Consider the following 19,714-nt stretch of genomic DNA (forward strand, 5'->3'; position numbering starts at 1 on the left):
ACCGTGATTGAATGAGATGCTATCGCGCGAGGGCCGCGCTCGGCTCACGGGTGGTTCACTATGGGGGAGGAGCACTTCAAATTGACCCCAAACTGCAAATGTGTTCCTGATTAACCCCTGCACGCTGCGAGGTGGACAAACATCGATTTAGTTCAGCCCCGGGACGGATACAAAACGGATACATGTGCATCTCTGGGGCACGGGAAAAGACCTGGTAAAAAGACCATGACTGTACTGAAACGCACCAGTTACAACGTGTTGAGGGAAAAGTTCATATAATGTGTATGGTCTGTTCAAATGGTGACTGGGTTTCTTGTGCCTCTGTTTTGTCATACTGAAGTCGTATGTTTCAACGTTTGGGAGACGAATGCTATAAGAACTGATGTATTAAATATCTAGAGGCTTATCACAGAGTTAGGCACCGATCGCGAATGATTGGATTGAGTCAAAATATGACCTGGGATAGACAGCCACCATGATACTGGCCAGTATATAATAATGAGTGTACCATGATATAGGTCTCTGAATTGTAATATAAAGAACATTCGGCTGTAGTTTGGTTCAAGAGCTATTCGTTATCATGGATATGCTTATAATGTTAGAAAAGTTCAACGCTAAAGAACTTTCATTGAGCCTCATCTAGAGCCTCACCCAAATCGGTTTGCTATGAACCTGCTTTGTCTGTATTTGTCTTATGGCAGACCGCTGAAACAAACCTTCGTATTGAGCGGCTAGATTACTGCGATACGATTCAATAATGGATCTATTAAATTGTATTAGTCAGATACTAAATGTAGAGGCGCCCATTCAACAACGTTACCAGGACAGATATGTCCTGTACTGTAAAATGTAGACAGTATCAATATCATACACCTTGGTGATCAGAATAGCATGTGCTTCTCCACATCAACCGTTTAAAACTACTTGCTTGCTATATGGAATTATCTCGATTCATTATTTCCGTGTATTCCCCCAAGAAAAGCCATCGAAATTCATGAAAAAAGAATGGGTTTAATTGAATATTCTGTACATACAAAAACTTATCCTGACAATCTGACAGCATATTTCCATTTTTCATTAATATCTCACTTGTTGTTGTTTCTGACAGCACGATTTTTTATTCAGCAATGCGATACCCTGTAGATTACCAAACCTTACAGAGTGCAGAGCCAACAAAAACAAACACGGTTTTTTCTTAACATCCGAGAAAGTGCAGAGACTACTATAGTATAGCACTTGGGAACAAGACTGACATTGTTCTGAAATATTGTTTGTACGTACATGTAGATAAGATATAGGCCTGGAAAGATAGCTAGACACTAAAACAATGGTGCGAACGTTCACTATACAACTATAGATGCTTACCGCACTGTTACTGATAGCTTCGTCTTTTCGTCGTGTTCCGTACAACAGTATATTTATAGTGTTTCATAGCAAAAACTCACAATTTCCTCGTTCCTGGACGGAATACGTTGAAGTAAGGACAGGAATAATTCTTCAAACATCAAAATGTCAGAGGAGAGCCAGTCTGAATCTGTTCTGTCCTGTGCAAGATACAAGAATCTTTTCCCTCATCGGCCCTTGCTTCTTGATAACAACAGGCATATCATTCTTGCTCGGCGGGTTGTCTCCCAAAAGATCTCTATTTCTACTAGAGTTTTCTTTATCACATAAGTTTCACTTCAGGACGAGCAAGAAGCGACCTCAGTTCTTGAGTCCGTTTGAGGCGGCCCGAGCGCTCCCATCTCCGGGTCCGGTGAACTTGGATCCTGCAGTTTGGCGTTGATCGCAAAAGGCCATGTCTGTCCGACAGAAAAGAATAAGAAACGTCAAACAAAATAAGTCGTCTTAAAATGAATACACATTCTCAAGAATCATGATGAATCAATAGATACGTACGGAGTTGTTTTGACTAGAAAGACAAAGCTTTCCGTAGTTTCTAAACAAAATATAATGGATAGATAAGAGCTTCACTGTAGATATGTCCGCAAGTAAGACAGAGTATCTAACACAACGACAGAAGAAAACAAGACAGGTTGAGTATATAAGTTTCGTCAAATGAAATACCATCTGCGATATTTGGTAAAATGAACGGAGTATGTGATTATTTCAGGCTTAATTTCTACAAGTTGATGCCGTGATTGGACACGACAGTGAGTAACCACAAAACGGACAAACACGTCCAGAAACACTTTCAAGATGACTCAGATTCTAATCTGTGTCAGGAAATTATTTCCCACTTCGCGTCTGACTCATAACTATGTTTGACACAGAGGTGTTTTTTTTCTTTCAGAAATTCTTTCCATGATTTTTCTAATCCCGTGTCGTCTGTGTTGAATTGATTGATATGGTAAAGATGGCCGGACTGATTGTAGTGTATTAGTAATTTAGCATCTAGAGCCGAACTGGGCCGATTTCCTTTAGACTTAGATATATCTGTTCGTTTGATTCATTATTGGCTTCGCTTTTAATATTACAGTTAGACTCCGATAGACACCCATTACAAGTTCATGCCCTTCTGTTTCAGTATAGCTCTATTACAAATAGCCGTAGAAGAACCCTCTTACAACGTGTGAAAGATATACTAGATTGTAGTGGAAATTCCTATCTGTTCTATTCTTGTAATTCATCCAGTGACATCAAGTCAGTTTGTACTACGATAAGTCACATGCTATATTGTTATCAATTGTCTGTCCGTCCTTTCATGTTACATGTACTTGCAATTAGCCTACGGGCAAGAACTTGCAATAAACTTATTATTATTAACGGTATGTATGTTTTCATAACGGTCCTTGCCGTATCAGAGTTTGTGATCGTACTATAGTGGCGTCGCTCCCAAACATTGTTAGATTTAGACGACATTGTCAGAGCAAATTTGGCACTGTGCTTCAATATGCTAATATTGGAAGTGGAAACCTAAGGATTCTTCAGTCCATACCATTATGAAAAGGAGATGTTGAGATTATTTAAGACAAAGTAATTGGTTGCAATTGGTTTTGAACTTCATGTTCAATAGCAAAATTGTCCAAGTATACACGTCCTACAGATCTAACACTATGACTGATACAGACGACAATTTGTCCTATCTTTTCTATATCAACGTGATGTGGTACCAGTAGTAATAGTAATCTGACTTGCACTAAGTTTTAACTTGTATGATGATACGGAGGTTCTACCATGTGAGCAATCTAGGACGGATTCTTATACATCCGTTCCTGGAGCCTCAAAAATTGACAAGAGAAACTACAGAATTTGAAATTTGAGATCTCCTTACCAAACTGACAGGATGGAAAGCCGTGTCTTCCACTTTATCGTCCTGTAAGACTTTGCTGAGATGCCCTATGTAGGAGGAGGCGAGACGAAGTGTATCCAGCTTGGACAGCTTGGTGTCGGCTGGAACCCACGGTAACGTGGTTTTTAGGCGGACGAACGCCTTACTCAACACACGCATCCGCGTCCGTTCCCGTAGGTTCGCCGCTGTCCGCACCTTCGGTGGCTGTTCCTCCTTCCCCCGCTTGCCTCGCTTCCGCCGCCGGCCTTTCTTCGTGGGACTGGCTCCGTCTGCGGGTTCCTGAGAATCGTGGGAACCTTCCTGGGTCGAGCTTTCGGTTTCAACGCTCTCGTTTCCAGAGTCCACGTCGACCGTCTCTACATCCATACACTCCTCCGGGTCGACGTCGCTTGCCGTTCCCGTCGACATGACTCGCCCGGTCCGTCGCTTCGTTCCCGTAAGAGTGGAGTTTCTCACCACTTGTAGAATGTCTTCATATGATTCGGAAAGGGTGACGGATGTCCAGAAACAGGCTGCTCTCTGTGTGAGCTGCGATTGTTGGTGAGTGCCTCTTCAGTTCCTGTGGAGATGAAACCGTAGCGTTGTTTTTGGAGAGAGCTAATGATCTCGCTTTCTCGATTGTCACGGTGATACTGTACCCTACACAGCCGCTCGCGAGGTATGAATCCTTCCTTCCGTCCCAGAATATGATCCGTACTTTGGGCGGGACGTATCTTCAAAACTGGCACAAAATATCAACTTTTACACGCTGGATGTCCCATATAGATCTGCTAAGCCGCCTCACACGACTGTCGAACTGGAGTACGGAAGGACATGTGTGGTCTGGCACACAGAGAGTTGTACTAAACTTCAACACATCTCCCTCCTTCTCTCCTTATGCAAATATCGGTCAGGAATCTACCTCCTAATTGGTTAAAGATTCGTCAGTCCCTATCTGCCAATAGAAACCCGTGACAGTGGTAACTCGATGCGGGATGAAAATAATGTCCAATTTGTCAAAACAGCCGAGACTAGACCTCGGGCTAATTCGAGGCAGGCCAGGAAAAAAAGGGAGCCCTAGTGTCAGGAGAAGGTGACAAGGCGGATTATCGGCAATTTCCTCCCCGTGTGGTAAACTGTGTGGTGGCTAAGTCCAGAACTATCCAACTAGTCCTGTGCAGTCTGCTATCTCCGGCTCTAACAAAGCCCGCAGATGCTGGGGTCGAAAGGGCGTTGCTTCTTTGACATTTTGAAGTAAAACTAGACACATAACGATCTACATCATGATCTGATCGCCTCATTTCCATACAAGTCACAGGGTAAGTCCAATTTCAGCATCGGATCTATAGTTCACGGTCATACGCTTCACGTCAACTCATCAAAAAAGTTTTTGCATACCTGATGAAATGTTCAACTGTCGTGATAACAGAAGCCCCAAAATATCAAACAACCCCGTAATTTGAACATTGTTATGTTGCGCATAGAATTTAGACTTAGAACTATGAAAAAACAATACATCGATGGTCTATCACTGTTTCCTCGAGTGTTATTGCTGAACACTATAAGTTTCTTCTTGTGATAGAAGTAAATGTACTATCGGCCCATTAATGTCTTTCTAACATCGGCTCACGTGTAGGGAGAAAGACCCAAGTTATCCGTAACAAGCTGAGAAACGCGCGTGTCAGCCCCCTAAAAGGGCGTGAAAATGGGTAGGGAGGTACTTAATTAAAGACAACAGGGTGGGGAGGGGGGCCGCCCACACACAGCATTTTTGCTCGTGTTGTTAGTCAAAACAAACCGGTCTATGAAATTGTTGGCGATATCAAAGACCTACGATGCTGACTAAACCATATAGTCTACCAAATAATTCTGAAACATACAGCTTTCAGCTAGCCAACACAGATTGCTGTATCTCTTTCTCATCGACTAAGTTGATAGGACCGCCAAGAAATCATCCGATGCAAAAGAAAGATAAGGACAAGTCTCCAGTTAATTGATGAATTCGCGGGATGTTTATTTGTGAATCCGTACGACAGAAACAGGCACCGTGAGAGAGATGTGTCCCCCCGGGACATGTGCGTATCAGGCCCGACCATCTACCCGCACCAGCGCGCTGTGACCCCGGAGAAGGGGGGACCGGCTCATGTAACCGTGGTGATAACCCCCTTATCAATATTACTGGCCTGCTCAAGGCAACGTTCAAGTTCAAACCTGACATTGAGCCTAATCTACCCTCAACAGACGATGAATGGTGTACTTGTGCGTTCCTACAGCTCGGAACGAAAATAGGAGCTAAAGTCATCCGAGTTGGTAGGTGGATGGTAGTGGGGGCGATAGGGTGTCCGCATTCTTACATAACTACACCAGGTATTTGCATATCTTGGAAAAAAGATGGCGGATGGTATCAGACATATCTGAGTAAGTCCTAACCTTTATCCAATTTAAGTATATCATGAATCTAACAACTTACTGAACACATCGATGTTTAACCTTCATTACCAAGCTGACGATTGTCATGATGAAAAACAATCCAAACGTTTTATAATGATTGTATTAGTTATTGCAAAAGGCATGATTTATCAAATTCTCATGGATACGTTTACGAAAATCGGCTTCATTCCATTGGTTGGTTAGCTGCTGGTTGGCGATGGCCTCCTTATAAATTACATGTCTATTACAAACACGTAAATCCTTGTGAGGAGACTCTAAGCTACTTTAGCGGAAGTCTGGGATTTATTTTTTCCTTGCAGTCTCAGAAACTATACCTAACAATGTAATAAAGGTTATCACTAAGTGTTTCTCAGGAAATGAATTATGAAACTTTAGAACGTGCTTGTGATGTACAGACAGAAATTCGAGGTTACGCCCGGTGACCGCATACGTCAGGGTCACGTGACCACGGCTTTCGTCTCACGAGATTTTGTACGGAAACGACTGTTCGAATATCAATGTTCGCGTATTATGTCTTATCAATATTTCCGAGTCTCTCTCTCTATATGAATAATACTAGGGTGCTCTTTGATAAATGACAACGTGCTCCTCAACGATGAAGATTAGAATTTCAACGGTGGACAAAAGTAATAAACACAACACTTTCATAAAATATGTTTAAGTGTGTTATTGTGTGTGTGTTTTTTTGTGTCTGTATGTGTCTGTCTGTCGGTGTGTGTACGTAGGGTAGACTGCATTTCATCATAGCCTTTGCAAGGTCTCTCTAGGGATGTCTCTGTGGAAGTGATTCGTACAAGTCCTATTCCCATGTCTATACAATCTTTAGTACTAGTAAATATCAATCGACGCATCCCTTCATGTTGTTGTAGCTCATTCAGCTTTCACATTTCTTTATAAACAATACAGTCTCGAACCTGGTCACCAGTCTCTCCCATGCATAGTGCTGAAGAGACGACCATCGCAGGCCATGGCAACAGTCTGGATTCTTGGCTACGCATCCCTTTGTCTGTATACATTATTTTCTGACCCTACCACGAGCTCTCTGTGACGTTGATTTACAATACCGTGACAAAGTCCTGTCAACTTGTATCACCAGAAATCATTAGCGATGATACAGATCACTCCCAGCTAATGGTTCCGATAAGTTAAGACAAATTGGTAAGATAAGCATTGGGTCATCTGTTATAAACAACGATCATGCAACACACAAGCAGATGGTGGTAAAATCAACAAAGTTGATACTGTCTTCTTTGGGTTTGGAAGATGGCTACAATCACAACAAGTTCTTGTTTAAACGTGAAGTTAGGGTCCGACGTTCACGATCCAGAGTTCTTATGCCAAGTAGCCAACGGCATTGCATAATATTATCGGAGCAAATGAAACAAGACCACAGCATGTGCAGAACAAAAGATACGAAAAGCGAACGTCCTGCTGCAGTACCAATGTTAACCACCAGTCGGCCTAAATCGACCTTGATCTTTGCGTTCACAACACCTACCCACACACCAAGGAGGTTTTATATAGAAGGAGAGCGGACGAGCTAGCGCCCCGCTGGGTCCTTTTGTTTCGCCCCGCTGCGACCCATTGTGTATAGCTGGCGCGGCGCCGTCTTTGAACCGATGCGTGAATCGCGGTTTTCTATGCAAAGGAGCTTCGGCATGACGTCACACGTGCCGAGCTTGAGCCGACCGGCAGCCGAGATGCCTCGGGTTTCCGACGATTTCCTTATTTGGAACACCCGGTAGGGTTCGGCTGACGTCATCATTCGATCGAGGACAAAATGGCGGTCATCTGGATTTTTACCGTGCGACGAACTAGGGCGAGTTTTTGGTCATTTTTGTTGACAAGTCTCTGTTTTTTAGCGTCAAAAATATAGATTCATACCTATATTTCATGTTGCCACAAAAAATTTGTATCGTTTTTCTTTGGTAAGTTTTCGTTTTTTCTGAGTAGCTGAAGGGGTCCTCGTTCCAAATTTGTTGTTTTGGTCAACGGAACCTGGGTAGATTTTCCGGCACCTGGGAGTGACTTTTTGTATGATTTTCGTGCATGGAGGTCCTTGGTTCGTATCCATGGATTCTTCGGTCATGTTTTGGATAGCTATGTGTTTCCTTAGGAGACTTTTAGGCCGATTTATTTCGGCTCCCGATTGGCATGTTTACAGAAGAACTTCAAGAAGGTGTATGCGAGCCTACCCTGGGATGCAGACTGTATATCGGGCCTTTTAGCTGGTTTCTTTAGCCGGTTCCTTCCCCCCAATCCCTTCGGCGACCGAAAGCTCCAAGCCCGCCGATGCCGTAATTAGCGCATCGGGGGAGTCTAGTCCGGTCGGGCTGAGTTCTTGGACCGCCGCGGAAGGAAATCGCTAGCGACCCGGTACTAGTCTGGGCTCCAGGGTAATGCGAGCCAAGTCAAGCTAAGTTTGTAATTTCTCCTCAGTCGGCATATATGCACATTAAAAGATACTGTTCTCTAAGACTTGTGTTTTTCAAGCCATCCGGCGGTTTTGTATACATTCTCACAGACTTCGCAATCAAATGTACCGCGGCTGCCGGCGGCAGCGTTGATTGCCACATAGTGCTTTGATTCTCGCCGTTAGAGAGATCATCTTCCACGTTGCATTCTTGTAACTCAAATGTTTCAAAGTCCTCCTCAAAAGTAACTGCTGAAAAAAAGATCGAAGTTGCTCTACAGAGTCATTTTGCCTCCTTGGTCGCACCCGTGAAAACAAAGCAAAGTCGCCAAGCTGGGCGTGGGGTGTATGCATATCGGGGTAATTCGCACCTTGACGCCACATTGACTTTTCACACCCGTTACACGCATAGTACAATAGAGACTTAGCTCGTCCGCTCTCCTTCTATATAAAACCTTGCACACACCAAATATAATCTCAATCTATGCAGAGGTTCTTAAGATATTGCGCCGGATACGGGCGCACACGCACGCGCACACACACACACACACACTCACACACACACACACACACACACGCGCGCGCGCGCGCACACACACTAAAACACACGCACGCACACACACTAAAACACACACACTGACACACCCAACCACCCAACACACTAATTAGGCAATTAGATTCTAACAGATCGGGTATAGATTCACTATGCTGTGTTTCGTGGAGCTTGAGGCCTAGGAAAGCTCACTACCTTCAAATGTGCATGGAGATCACAGCTACAGCGTTGAGATATAAATCTTCAAGCAGATCAAGGTCAAGGCAGACCGCTTTGACAATAAGTTAATGGTGATAGATTACGTCAATTAATCTGGGCGCTTTTGCATGAGTAATGCATGCATGGCCTTGTATTAGTTATTGTGTTAAGCCTAGGTTACACATAGCCGAACATGGCTCCCGAACGCTAGCCGACTCAGGTCGGCGGTAGTTCGGGAGCATTCTGACCAGTTTTTGGGCCACGCCTATCTTTGGCGCCGAACATGCGCCGAAGATGCGCCGATCATCTCCTAACCAGTACACGAATTACTCCCGAATGGGCCCCGAATGCTTTCTAGCTTACTCCCAACCATCCCGACCTCTAGCCGCAGACTGCCGAATCTCTCCTGACTAAACCCCGACCGATTGCAGACCCTCTCACGAATGTAAATGGACATATTCAGCGACTTTCAAAAGAGGGGTCATTTTCGGTTTTAATCAAAATAATCCATTCTATTATGTTGTTAACATCACCGAGAGATCGAATTCGGATCATGGCTAGCTTTAATACTGCTTTTAGTGTTCTTCTTTGTTTTTGGTCGTGTGAAGGTCGGGGGTGATTCGCCCACGTTCCGATAGTAGTCACTTGGTTGAGAATTAGTTAGCAGAGTTTGTCTACGGCCTTGGGGTGAGTTATGGGTAGGTTGGAAACTAGTTGGGAGTAAGTCAGTAGTGTTTCTGGCGTGGTTAAGGTTCTAATTTTACTACTTACTCAATCCCGAATACCAGCCGAGCACTAGCCGACCGCGCCGAACACCAGCCGAACACCAGCCGACCCATTTCAGACCCTCCGTCCAGAGCCGAATGTTTTGAAATTTTCAAAACATTCGGCTGGCGCAGCCGAACACCAGCCGACTCAGCAGAACGCCAGCCGACTCGGCCGAACGCCAACCGAGCTAGCTCCCGAATCACTCCCGAATCACTCCAACCATGGTCGGGGGACAGTCGGGAGGCCATGTTCGGCTATGTGTAACCTAGGCTTTAAGCCTAGGTTACACATAGCCGAACATGGCTCCCGAACGCTAGCCGACTCGGGTCGGCGGTAGTTCGGGAGCAGTCTGACCAGTTTTTGGGCCACGCCTATCTTTGGCGACGAACATGCGCCGAAGATGCGCCGATCATCTCCTAACCAGTACACGAATTACTCCCGAATGGGCCCCGAATGCTTTCTAGCTTACTTCCAACCATCCCGACCTCTAGCCGCAGACTGCCGAATCTCTGCTGACTAAACCCCGACCGATTGCAGACCCTCTCACGAATTTAAATGGACATATTCAGCGACTTTCAAAAGATGGGTCATTTGCGGTTTTAATTAAAATATTCCATTCTATTATGTTGTTAACATCACCGAGAGATCGAATTCGGATCATGGCTAGCTTTAATACTGCTTTTAGTGTTCTTCTTTGTTTTTGGTCGTGTGAAGGTCGGGGGTGATTCGCCCACGTTCCGATAGTAGTCACTTGGTTGAGAATTAGTTAGCAGAGATTTGTCTACGGCCTTGGGGTGAGTTATGGGTAGGTTGGAAACTAGTTGGGAGTAAGTCAGTAGTGTTTCTGGCGTGGTTAAGGTTCTAATTTTACTACTGACTCAATCCCGAATACCAGCCGAGCACTAGCCGACCGCGCCGAACACCAGCCGAACACCAGCCGACCCATTTCAGACCCTACGTCCAGAGCCGAATGTTTTGAAATTTTCAAAACATTCGGCTGGCGCAGCCGAACACCAGCCGACTCAGCCGAACGCCAGCCGACTCGGCCGAACGCCAACCGAGCTAGCTCCCGAATCACTCCCGAATCACTCCAACCATGGTCGGGGGAGAGTCGGGAGGCCATGTTCGGCTATGTGTAACCTAGGCTTAAGGTAACGTCATATGTGTATTGATATCGTCTATATTCTTTATGTAATTATTCTGTAATTATATACTGGTATGTCATGCCTCGGTGACTCAGTTACAATGCATGTTGTACTTCATGTGTATGTTCATGACCATTTGCCTGAGGAAATCCATAGTGACGTTACACCTATCAGTTGTTTTCCAATGCTTTTTTGTCACCGATTGATCTACAATTTCATGATCATTTGTACGTGTTTATCCGAGAGGGATAAGCTTTCTATAATCCTTAGTGATATCGGTGACTGTCAGCATTGTTTGATTCATAAGCGATCCTTGGACCCCGTCTTGAAACCTTACGCCGAGGTCGGGCGGTGGATGGTGTTGCTCGCCACAACACGCGCGCATCCCGCCGCGCAGCTATGTAAACACGGCCGGGCGGAGAGCGATCAAAACACGCGCTATTGTTACTCTCAAGTGGTCGGTATCGTCAGGTGGGTGAATGTGGGGTTAGGTTCCATGTCTCCACTTGGGAACATTGTGCGATACTTTTCAAAGTGTACCCGTGCCCTTGCTATGTGGATTGTATAATACCAACGTTAAACATCACAATGCAGATATTTTCATGTGTTCTGTTTTCTGTACACCATGATAGTGCAATTCTAGTGACTTTAAAGTAAAATAAAGGTGAAACAACAAACATTAGCACATTGATATACAGACAAGGGTTGAAAATTTTGTCCAAACACAAGTTTATAACGCTTAAACGAATACGATACAAATAAGTTATATTTAGTTAACTCCAACAAAGATAAAGGATACGAAATCGTATTATCAATCTCTTTTTCGAGAATGCTATTATGATAAATATTGTACAAGCTATAGATTTCACCAAACATACTTCGTACTTGATTTTATACTATTACTGTACATGAGCGTTTATTATGTCAAAAGTAACTCGATTTTATTTGTTGAGAAAAACGGAGTCCATCCCGACCCTAGTGTCTGGTCCGTAGCGGCACGAGGCGGACAGCTGGGCGGAGAGAGGCGGCTCGTGCAGGCACAGCTCCGGCTCGGGGAGGAGGTTCTCCTGCACCTTGGTGCTGAACGTGTACGGCCAGGTCTGAAACAGGTCATCAGAACATCTATGGAAGTCGTCGATGAAGGTTAGACATCCAGCAATACGATACGCCAAATAACAGTTACTCAACAAGCAACTGGATATGATTTTGGCAACGGTCAGACGTTTCAAGTAGCATCCACTACTTTTGTCAGTGACTCTGAGCAAGATTTGTCGAACAGCAGGTTTTAACCACGAACTATGAATTGATATGCAAATAAAGAGAATACAATTTTAGATAGTCCAATAAGGAAACAAATTCGACAAAGTCAAGAATTTATTTATGTCACAGATTCACACCTTTTCGCTGCATGCTGTCACACAGGATTGCGTAGAGCTGTAAATTTAGTTTATTGTAATTGGTGCAATTTGTTCATGCGACCAACGGGTTTGTATCTAGGTAACATTTGTAAGTCGTGTGATGTCTAGTTGAAGTTTAACAACTGAAGGTAATACTAGTACTATGCGCACTTTTTACTAAAGTCAAGCTACTGTAATTATATGATGCATTACATTTTAACTAGTCATAGAAATATCGTCTGTGGCTATGTTTTAGAAGAGGATTCCAGGTAGGTTACAAGTTTGGATTTCACTTAAGCAGATTTTTATCTCAAGAAACGATTAATATTTGAAAAATAAATCAAGGAATTTCATGGGTAGAGAACGAATATTTTCACGTTTTGTGTGTTTTGCTGTCTTTTAAACCATACATGTATGTCTTGCGTCATATTCCAATAATGAAATAAATATTGGTCGCTGTATGGTCGCTCCGCCGTCAGGTGGAAAGGGGCAAACCAGCGGCTACGTGTGCAAAGTTTCTTTTCTTTAAATTTGTTTGGTCCTTTCTAGTTTCATTCTTTCAGATATGGAATATTCCTGTCTCTTCTTCGGAAACTGCAAAGAAACTCAGAGAGCTACGGCGGCTTGCAGGAAAAAAGACACAGTGGAAAGAAATGAAGAAAGACTGAATGCAGCCAGAGGTTGTTTCCACAACTACCTGCGCTGCAGAACACAGTGGATCATCATCTTCGGAAATCATACCCACGATGTTTCCTGCCTATTTTCATGGTGGTATTACCGTTTTCTCTTCTACTATAGCTCTTTCTGTAAAAAGTGTTTATGGAGAAACTACAGGAAAGCCACTAGAAAATCCCTTAAAGTCTGCAAAGTCGGGCTCATATCCAACCGTCTAAACTGATCACAAAAATAGTTCTTGTCACAAGGGTACCTCTGTAATACATGCCAAACTCTGTATAATGAGGTGCCAAGTCCGTATGAAAGGTTTGTCAATCACATAAGCTTCTCGTGACCGGGTTAACAACACAGACCTTCTAACGTCATGGTGTCTCATCTTAGATATTAAGGCCCCATTTCCACTAGACGGTGACCGCGCTGCGATCTCGCTGCGACCTTAATCGAGTTGGTCTAACCGTTGATTTCATATTTGGAATATCATGCAAAATGTTTAAGTGGGGCTAACAATATAGTCCATGGTCCAAAAAGAAAAAAGGCAAAAGCGAACAAAGATTCGTTTTCTTATCTATGAAATTCGTTGAGCGCTCCGTGAAAAAAATCGTCCTTTGTCTACGAAACTCGTTAAGCGTTCTGTCAAAAATTTGGTCGTTCACAAGGCTGTCGCTATTGAAAAGGGGGTGTTAAACTCAACTTTGGAATTGCTTATTACTTACTGCTTATTGATGATAATAGAACTAGGTTGACCTTCTGTTATGAAATCAGATATTTTTACGACCTTTATAATGATGGAAGATATTTTGTCACGTCAGGGTAGGTCTTGGCATGGGGGAGGGGGGTCATTCAACAAACATTTTAACGGCGCGCTTGTACGTTGATACTATCGCTATCATTATTATGGTTTTATAAAAATGTTCATTGTACTTATTAAACAATATTTTCCAATACTGTCATCGGTCATTGCTATTATCGATAATGATTGAATATTTCGTCAAAAGTTATTATTGTTATTGACAGGTTTCAGACGGAAATGTTTATTTTGATACCTATACACATTTACTCTTCCACATATAGGTTTTATACTACTTTGCTTCGACGAATGTTGAAGAAGGGGAACACAAAAGTAAAAGGCCAGTATGTATTATAATGAAAGTTCATCTGTGTTGGTAGTAATCATAATACAGTGATAAACTTTCTTCCAACATCAAGGTATTCACGGATCAAATTTTCAACGACCACAGTCGCCTTCTTAAGGATCAATAATGACCAATCACTGCCGAAAGTGTCTGTTACCCTCGCGAGATTACATTCGGAAGTGATTGGTCATTATTGATCCTGAAGAAGGCGACAGTGGTCGTTGAAAATTTAATCCGTGAATACCTTGATGTTGGAAGAAAGTTTAGCACTGTATTATGCTGGTATGTATTGTATGGTATAGTTACATTCAGTTACTTACCAGCATCAAAGGATGTAGCGACTGTTCCACCATCTTGTCCCCCACCAGGGCCTGACGCATGTGGGATATGTAAGACGTCGCTAGGCGCAGTGTGTCTAGTTTGGACAGTTTAGTATCCGGCGGGACCCACGGTAGCGTCGTCTTCAACTTGGAGAACGCCTTACTCAACACTCTCATCCGGGATCTTTCCCGTGCGTTGGCGGCGTTTCTCTGTTCGGGCTTCTGCTTGTTGAAGTACTTCTTGGCTTCCGCGTGCCTCCTTCTCCGTACCCGACGCCGCAACGGCCTCGCTAGGTTTGCCAGCGGGTCGTGGGGAAGATCTGGTCGGTGGGGGTCGACTTCGGAGAGGGAAGCTTCCTCCTCTGTGTCTGTGTCGATGAAGTCGAGTTCGCTGACGGTGTCTGTGCTTACTGTCCCCGTCGACATGTCGGTGCTCTTACCTCTAGTAAACCATGTTTTCACGAGATAATATAAGTCCTGTAACAGAAATTAGAATTGTTTGTTGTTTCCATGTTAAGTTAGAAAGTGTTCTGGATTAAGTTGTAAAAAGTTTGTAGAATAGTGTTACATGTATTTTGCTAAAAAACGTCTAGTTGAAAGTCAGTACGTACAGAGCAGACCTCATTGAACTCTAGCTCGGATTATCAGCTCAGACATTGAATAAGACTAAAAGAGAAAAAGGAAACGCTCTATCAAACAACGGGGAGCAATGTGGGATGACCTTTCTACACTAATTACCGTTAATTGTTAAGTCTTAGATCCTCAGAACATCAAATGTACATTCAACCACAGAGGATAACGTTGATTCCTTCGGTCCCCTAGGATTTCATGTTTGCAAAACTCTTTATCTATTTCAGGCTTTATATTGCTGACAAAGGTTAGAAGCTGTGAGTACGACTGAAAGTCAAGCTGAGACGGAGCTGATCCTTGTGGGTTTTGAATGTCTAGTTTACCTGATGACATCTGTACTTCAACGTTTCAAAAGCTCAAGAACAGAGTAAGGCAAAGACCTGTTGTCCTTTCTGTCTCTTGGTGTATATAAAATGATCAGTCGCTATAATGAGCTGTTGCACTATAGCATAATACCCGTTGTCAAATGTGGTTTGCGGTTTGGCATATATAGCCTTTCTTATTTCAGGATAGGAATTAACGAGATGCTGATGGCATGCGTCTGTACCTGCATGAAAATTTGATTCCAACGATTTAATATGCGGTCTGTTAGCGAGCTTTCAAGTTGTATTGTTATTTTTCATATCTAAACGTCGCCAAATGTTGAGTGGGTTCCCAGAAAGTCTACCCAGACTTAGAAATCACGAGATACATAAAAGATGAAATAATTTTAAAAAAAATTCATATTGTGAATATGACCTATGAAGTTTTCAAAATGTCATTGTGGAACGTTTATTGCACAATAACTAGAACCAAAGGCAAAAAATCAAGCGAAGTTAAGCACTCACACAGTAAGAAAATACTTACTAGGTTAAGTTCCAAACAGCAACAAATTCAATTATCATAGAAATAATATTTGCAATATCTATACGTAGGAAAAAGTTGTAAAACCACCGACAAAAATTTCTTAATATTACTAAAAAATGACAGAAAACCCACTTATACTCCATACCTACAGGAGAGGTCGTCTGCCCTGCGCACCTTGCCCAGTCCTCTGACGGAGTGTTGTTACATGTGTATGTACCTCCGCCAACCTTACGTCATTCCAATGGAACGGCCTGGAAGAATATAAGCAACCTGAACCCAGTTTATTCTCCTCAAGTACAATTACAGGAGAGCAAAAGCCACAAGCCCCCGAACGATTCGACAATATTGGAAAGAAGGGCAGACCATTCAGACTACTGTAACTAAATCTTCAAAACCTCATAACGGCTCGAATTCTTTTCCCGACACTTGTATCCATTGTCCAGCTACACGAGTGCTTGTCATCAATACAACTAGGTAGGAAGTATAAATAGCACGAGAATGTTAACTTACCATTCAGACTCTTGTGCGAGCGGCGACCCCGTCGTTTCCGGAGGAGGCACGTGTCGCGGCCTGCTCATTTAATCGTTTGAAAGTGGCTCGGTACTCCAAACATTCCCGCGCAGATGATGGAGGAACCGCGGCGTGTGGTACGGGCGCAGGTGTGTATATCCCCGCGAGGTAACCAGACCCGGCCTGTACCCGTGGTGTTTACCCAAGGTTTCCTTCTCGAGTACACGAAGCCCCAGATCCGACAAGGAGAGTTGGCGAGGGTCGAGGCAATGTTTACACTCCGGTAGAATCCTTGGGAACTCCTGACGGCCCGCTGACAGAGCAGGGCGGGACAACTGACCGCATAACCCGATTGGGCACGGCGTGACCTTCGCTATTAATTCACTCAGACATTTTCAAGTCGTTTCCATATAATACGTAACCTTTAGATCGAAATCGTTCATAGATCCTAAAATTTTGAATATCTAAACGTGAGTTCTTAGATGTTATGGCGAGGTTTCTTTGGGGGGGGGGGGGGGGGGGGGTTGTCGTTTCGTCATTGGTTCGCCTTCGATATTCTAGTCTCCCTCTTTTTTCTTTTTCTTTCTCTCTCTCTCTCTCTCTCTCTCTCTCTCTGTGTGTGTATGCGCGCGTGTGTGTGTATGTGTGCGTATGTATGCATCTCTCTCACTATACTACCTATCCCTGTATCTCTGTGTGCATATGTAGTGTGTATCTTTGTGAGTGATGTAGAAAAGAACATCAATTCGATGTATCACAACAGCCGCACTGAGACCACACTCAGCGGCACTTCAGCGGAAAAATGATAGTAATCCTCTTGCAATTGTAAAACGAACCTCTTGCAACAGACGTCTAAAGTCTACTCTTACACGTTGGATGTATCCATTGGCAGGTGCACAAAAACCCCTGGTAAGTCCCCCTGCTTTAAAAACTAACAAACATCCGCATCAACTTCGCACCTCCCTAATCTTGTTGTCGGGGGGAGTCAAGTTCTTCCCCTTGACTCCAGTGCCGTGGAGATGTCGTTAGGGAATGTTGCCCCACTTCTGCAGCCGGTCAGAAAGGAGAGCTGCTGACAGATGACCGGGGGGAGATGTATAAACACACACCGGCACCGCGGCCGGGACGGGGGGAGATCACGACTTGGACCATTCCTACAAGCGCGAGTCATGGCTAGCCTCCACAAGGCCTTTTCCTACGGAGGTACGGATCGTAGAATTCAGTAAAAAAAAGGGGGGGGGGGAATAATTGGCCAGGAGAATCAGCCCACGGAAAGGTTAACATTTTCCTCTCCAAAAATGAAACCCAAAGTCCCCTGGCAAAATTATTCTCCCTACAGCCAGCGTGGTTAGTCTAGTAGAGACTACGTCATGGCGGAGGAGAGACGGTTTTCTGAAACAGGACAACATACGGTGGCTTTTTTTTCAAAACATCCTCCGAAATGGATCCTATCTTGTTGTAGAGGGATAAAAAGGAAAATTGACATTTTTAAGAAAAAAAAGGTCAAAGGTCAAATAATAAAGAGGAAGAGATGGGACAAGGAACAAGAATGGAACTTGAAAGTACACTCTACTGACATTGTGAAATGGTACGTTGTATTTCCAGTTTTTCGTCGAACATCGTTTTAATGATGTCACTAATGATAAAGTAAAATGTATGTGGAGACTCCGAGAGGACTTGAAAGTATAAGTCGATTTAGGACCTCCGTGCGGCTCTCCTTTGTGCAGCAGCGAATATTCTAGTTCTTGTATCTGGCCACCGCTGTGGTCTTGATTTTTTGTTGTACACTTGTCTAATAGGGGCGCTAGGCGTACGTTCGCAAGATTTCCAATTAGCAAGGGCATGACGTCATTACGTCCAAAGCTGCCATGGCGCCCGTTGAAAAGAAGTTGTCTCGCTTTCCACCAGCGCTCGGCAGAACATAATAGCTGTTTGCACAGGTGGCAACCCAAGGATATTAACTCCGGATTCTATGAACAGGACTGAAGGATGGCGCAGTTATTACTTCAAAGAACAAAAAACAAGTCTTTCCGATTCGCGTGATAAGACCTGGCGTGCTGCTCGCAGATTTCGTGAGAGTGTGCCTTTCTGCGGAATAGCAGAATTTTTTCATGACGGAAACCCACGAGGACTTCCGTAGATTTCAAGAACAGAAGGTTAGGGGGTCCGGATCGGGACTTTAATTAAAAGACTAAACGTTGCCTGGGGCGGGTGTAAAACGAGTATGATTTCTAAGACTGTTATTTTTGGATGGAGTCGTGTTCCCCTGACACACACCCCGCGGTACACCTCCGCTGTTCCAAGGCCAGTCCAGCAGGCCCATCCTTCATCTCCTGACGTTAGACATTACTCACTCTGGTTGTTGTGAAGTGTCAGCGTAATGCCACAGCACCATTCACGGCAAGACTGGATGAAACATAAGGTACGGGTAGCCCCATATATAAAAATAGCCATTTTTTTAGACCGTAGGGGCAGTCGTTATACAAACTGTCTAGGGCACGGTATTGGAAGGCGGAACCCATCATTCTCCTTCTACCGCCTTTTGCATACCCAGTAATCATATAGCCTTTTTAAGGCCGTAGGGGCAGTGGGTTGTCCACTGTGTATAGGGCACGATATTACAAGGCGGAGTCCAACCCTCACCTTCCACCACCTTTTACCTCCCCACTGCATTTTACACCTGGATGTAGTGAGGAAAGTTGGATGGAGTATAGTACCTTTCCCAAGTTGATTCGACTAACATAGGGCCTCTGACTTCTGGGCCAAACACCCTAACCGTTACGCCAACACGACGCCACTTGGCAAATTAAATGTACTTTACCTGAAAATGAATACATACAAGGCACAAATTTCCTGTTCTATATGGGGACCGGCGAATGGTACTCGTGTATCTTTGCCTTCTGAGGTTTTGAGTACAGCTGGAGGGTTTCGGCGAAAAATGCTGCAGTACTCTTGACGTTCGCATGAAGTCACGCCAAAGTTGTATCAGCACGTGAATAGGAAACAGGGACTGCGACAAACGCTTGTAAAATCCATTAAATGATAGATCAGACCATTAAAGGACCTTTATAGTATTTAGACCTGTAGATTACGTGCACTTTCTTTGGTACAATCCTCACGAGAACATCTAGCATCTCGGTTTGCAGTTCCTCTTGATTAGGTTCTGGACACTGAATCCGCGCTTGCAGGGCACACATTACTAGTAACAAGACAAGAATAATCTATACTTTATGTATAAAAATGACGCTGGCGTTAACCTTGAAAATCAAGTTTGAATTGATCAAAGCAAGGTTAGATGCGTAAAGTAGTTAGCGCTATTAAGCGTCATCATGAATTCTCACTGCCAGACAGACACTGCGCGCGTACATTTCGCGCCAATTTTGGCTACTTAAAAACTGTTAAAA

General features: G+C 43.9%; 2 protein-coding genes across 4 annotated transcripts; both read right to left on the reverse strand.

Moving 5' to 3' along the window:
- Window positions 1-991: 991 nt before the first annotated feature.
- On the reverse strand, window positions 992-4,149 carry LOC136428395 (transcription factor 21-like). The gene is made up of 2 exons (XM_066417868.1): window positions 3,275-4,149; window positions 992-1,802 (listed from the first exon to the last, which is right to left on the reverse strand). The coding sequence occupies exons 1-2, from the start codon at window positions 3,698-3,700 to the stop codon at window positions 1,683-1,685; spliced, it is 546 nt and encodes a 181-aa protein (XP_066273965.1). The 5' UTR covers window positions 3,701-4,149; the 3' UTR covers window positions 992-1,682.
- Window positions 4,150-11,508: 7,359 nt separating this feature from the next.
- Window positions 11,509-16,704, reverse strand: LOC136426751 (transcription factor 21-like). 3 transcript variants are annotated; one of them, XM_066415488.1, is made up of 4 exons: window positions 16,311-16,704; window positions 15,950-16,051; window positions 14,325-14,801; window positions 11,509-11,899 (listed from the first exon to the last, which is right to left on the reverse strand). In XM_066415488.1, the coding sequence occupies exons 3-4, from the start codon at window positions 14,748-14,750 to the stop codon at window positions 11,741-11,743; spliced, it is 585 nt and encodes a 194-aa protein (XP_066271585.1). In that variant the 5' UTR covers window positions 14,751-14,801; window positions 15,950-16,051; window positions 16,311-16,704; the 3' UTR covers window positions 11,509-11,740. The 3 variants fall into 3 exon arrangements, with proteins under 3 accessions (XP_066271585.1, XP_066271583.1, XP_066271584.1); XM_066415486.1 differs by having other exon boundaries at window positions 15,946-16,051; window positions 16,311-16,703; XM_066415487.1 differs by lacking the exon at window positions 16,311-16,704 and having other exon boundaries at window positions 15,946-16,301.
- Between the last annotated feature and the right edge of the window lie 3,010 nt (window positions 16,705-19,714).

The sequence above is a fragment of the Branchiostoma lanceolatum genome, chromosome 2 (genome assembly GCF_035083965.1).
Source record: "Branchiostoma lanceolatum isolate klBraLanc5 chromosome 2, klBraLanc5.hap2, whole genome shotgun sequence".
Classification (NCBI taxonomy): Eukaryota; Metazoa; Chordata; class Leptocardii; order Amphioxiformes; family Branchiostomatidae; genus Branchiostoma; species Branchiostoma lanceolatum.

Excerpts from the sequence above, each read along its gene's own strand:
- LOC136426751 (XM_066415488.1), bottom strand. The coding sequence starts at position 14,750 with ATGTCGACGGGGACAGTAAGCACAGACACCGTCAGCGAACTCGACTTC. Across the intron at positions 11,900-14,324 it reads CGCTACATCCTTTGATGCTG|ACCTGGCCGTACACGTTCAG; the intron begins GTAAGTAACTGA and ends GACCTGTTTCAG.
- LOC136428395 (XM_066417868.1), bottom strand. The coding sequence starts at position 3,700 with ATGTCGACGGGAACGGCAAGCGACGTCGACCCGGAGGAGTGTATGGAT. Across the intron at positions 1,803-3,274 it reads CTTTCCATCCTGTCAGTTTG|ACATGGCCTTTTGCGATCAA; the intron begins GTAAGGAGATCT and ends TCTGTCGGACAG.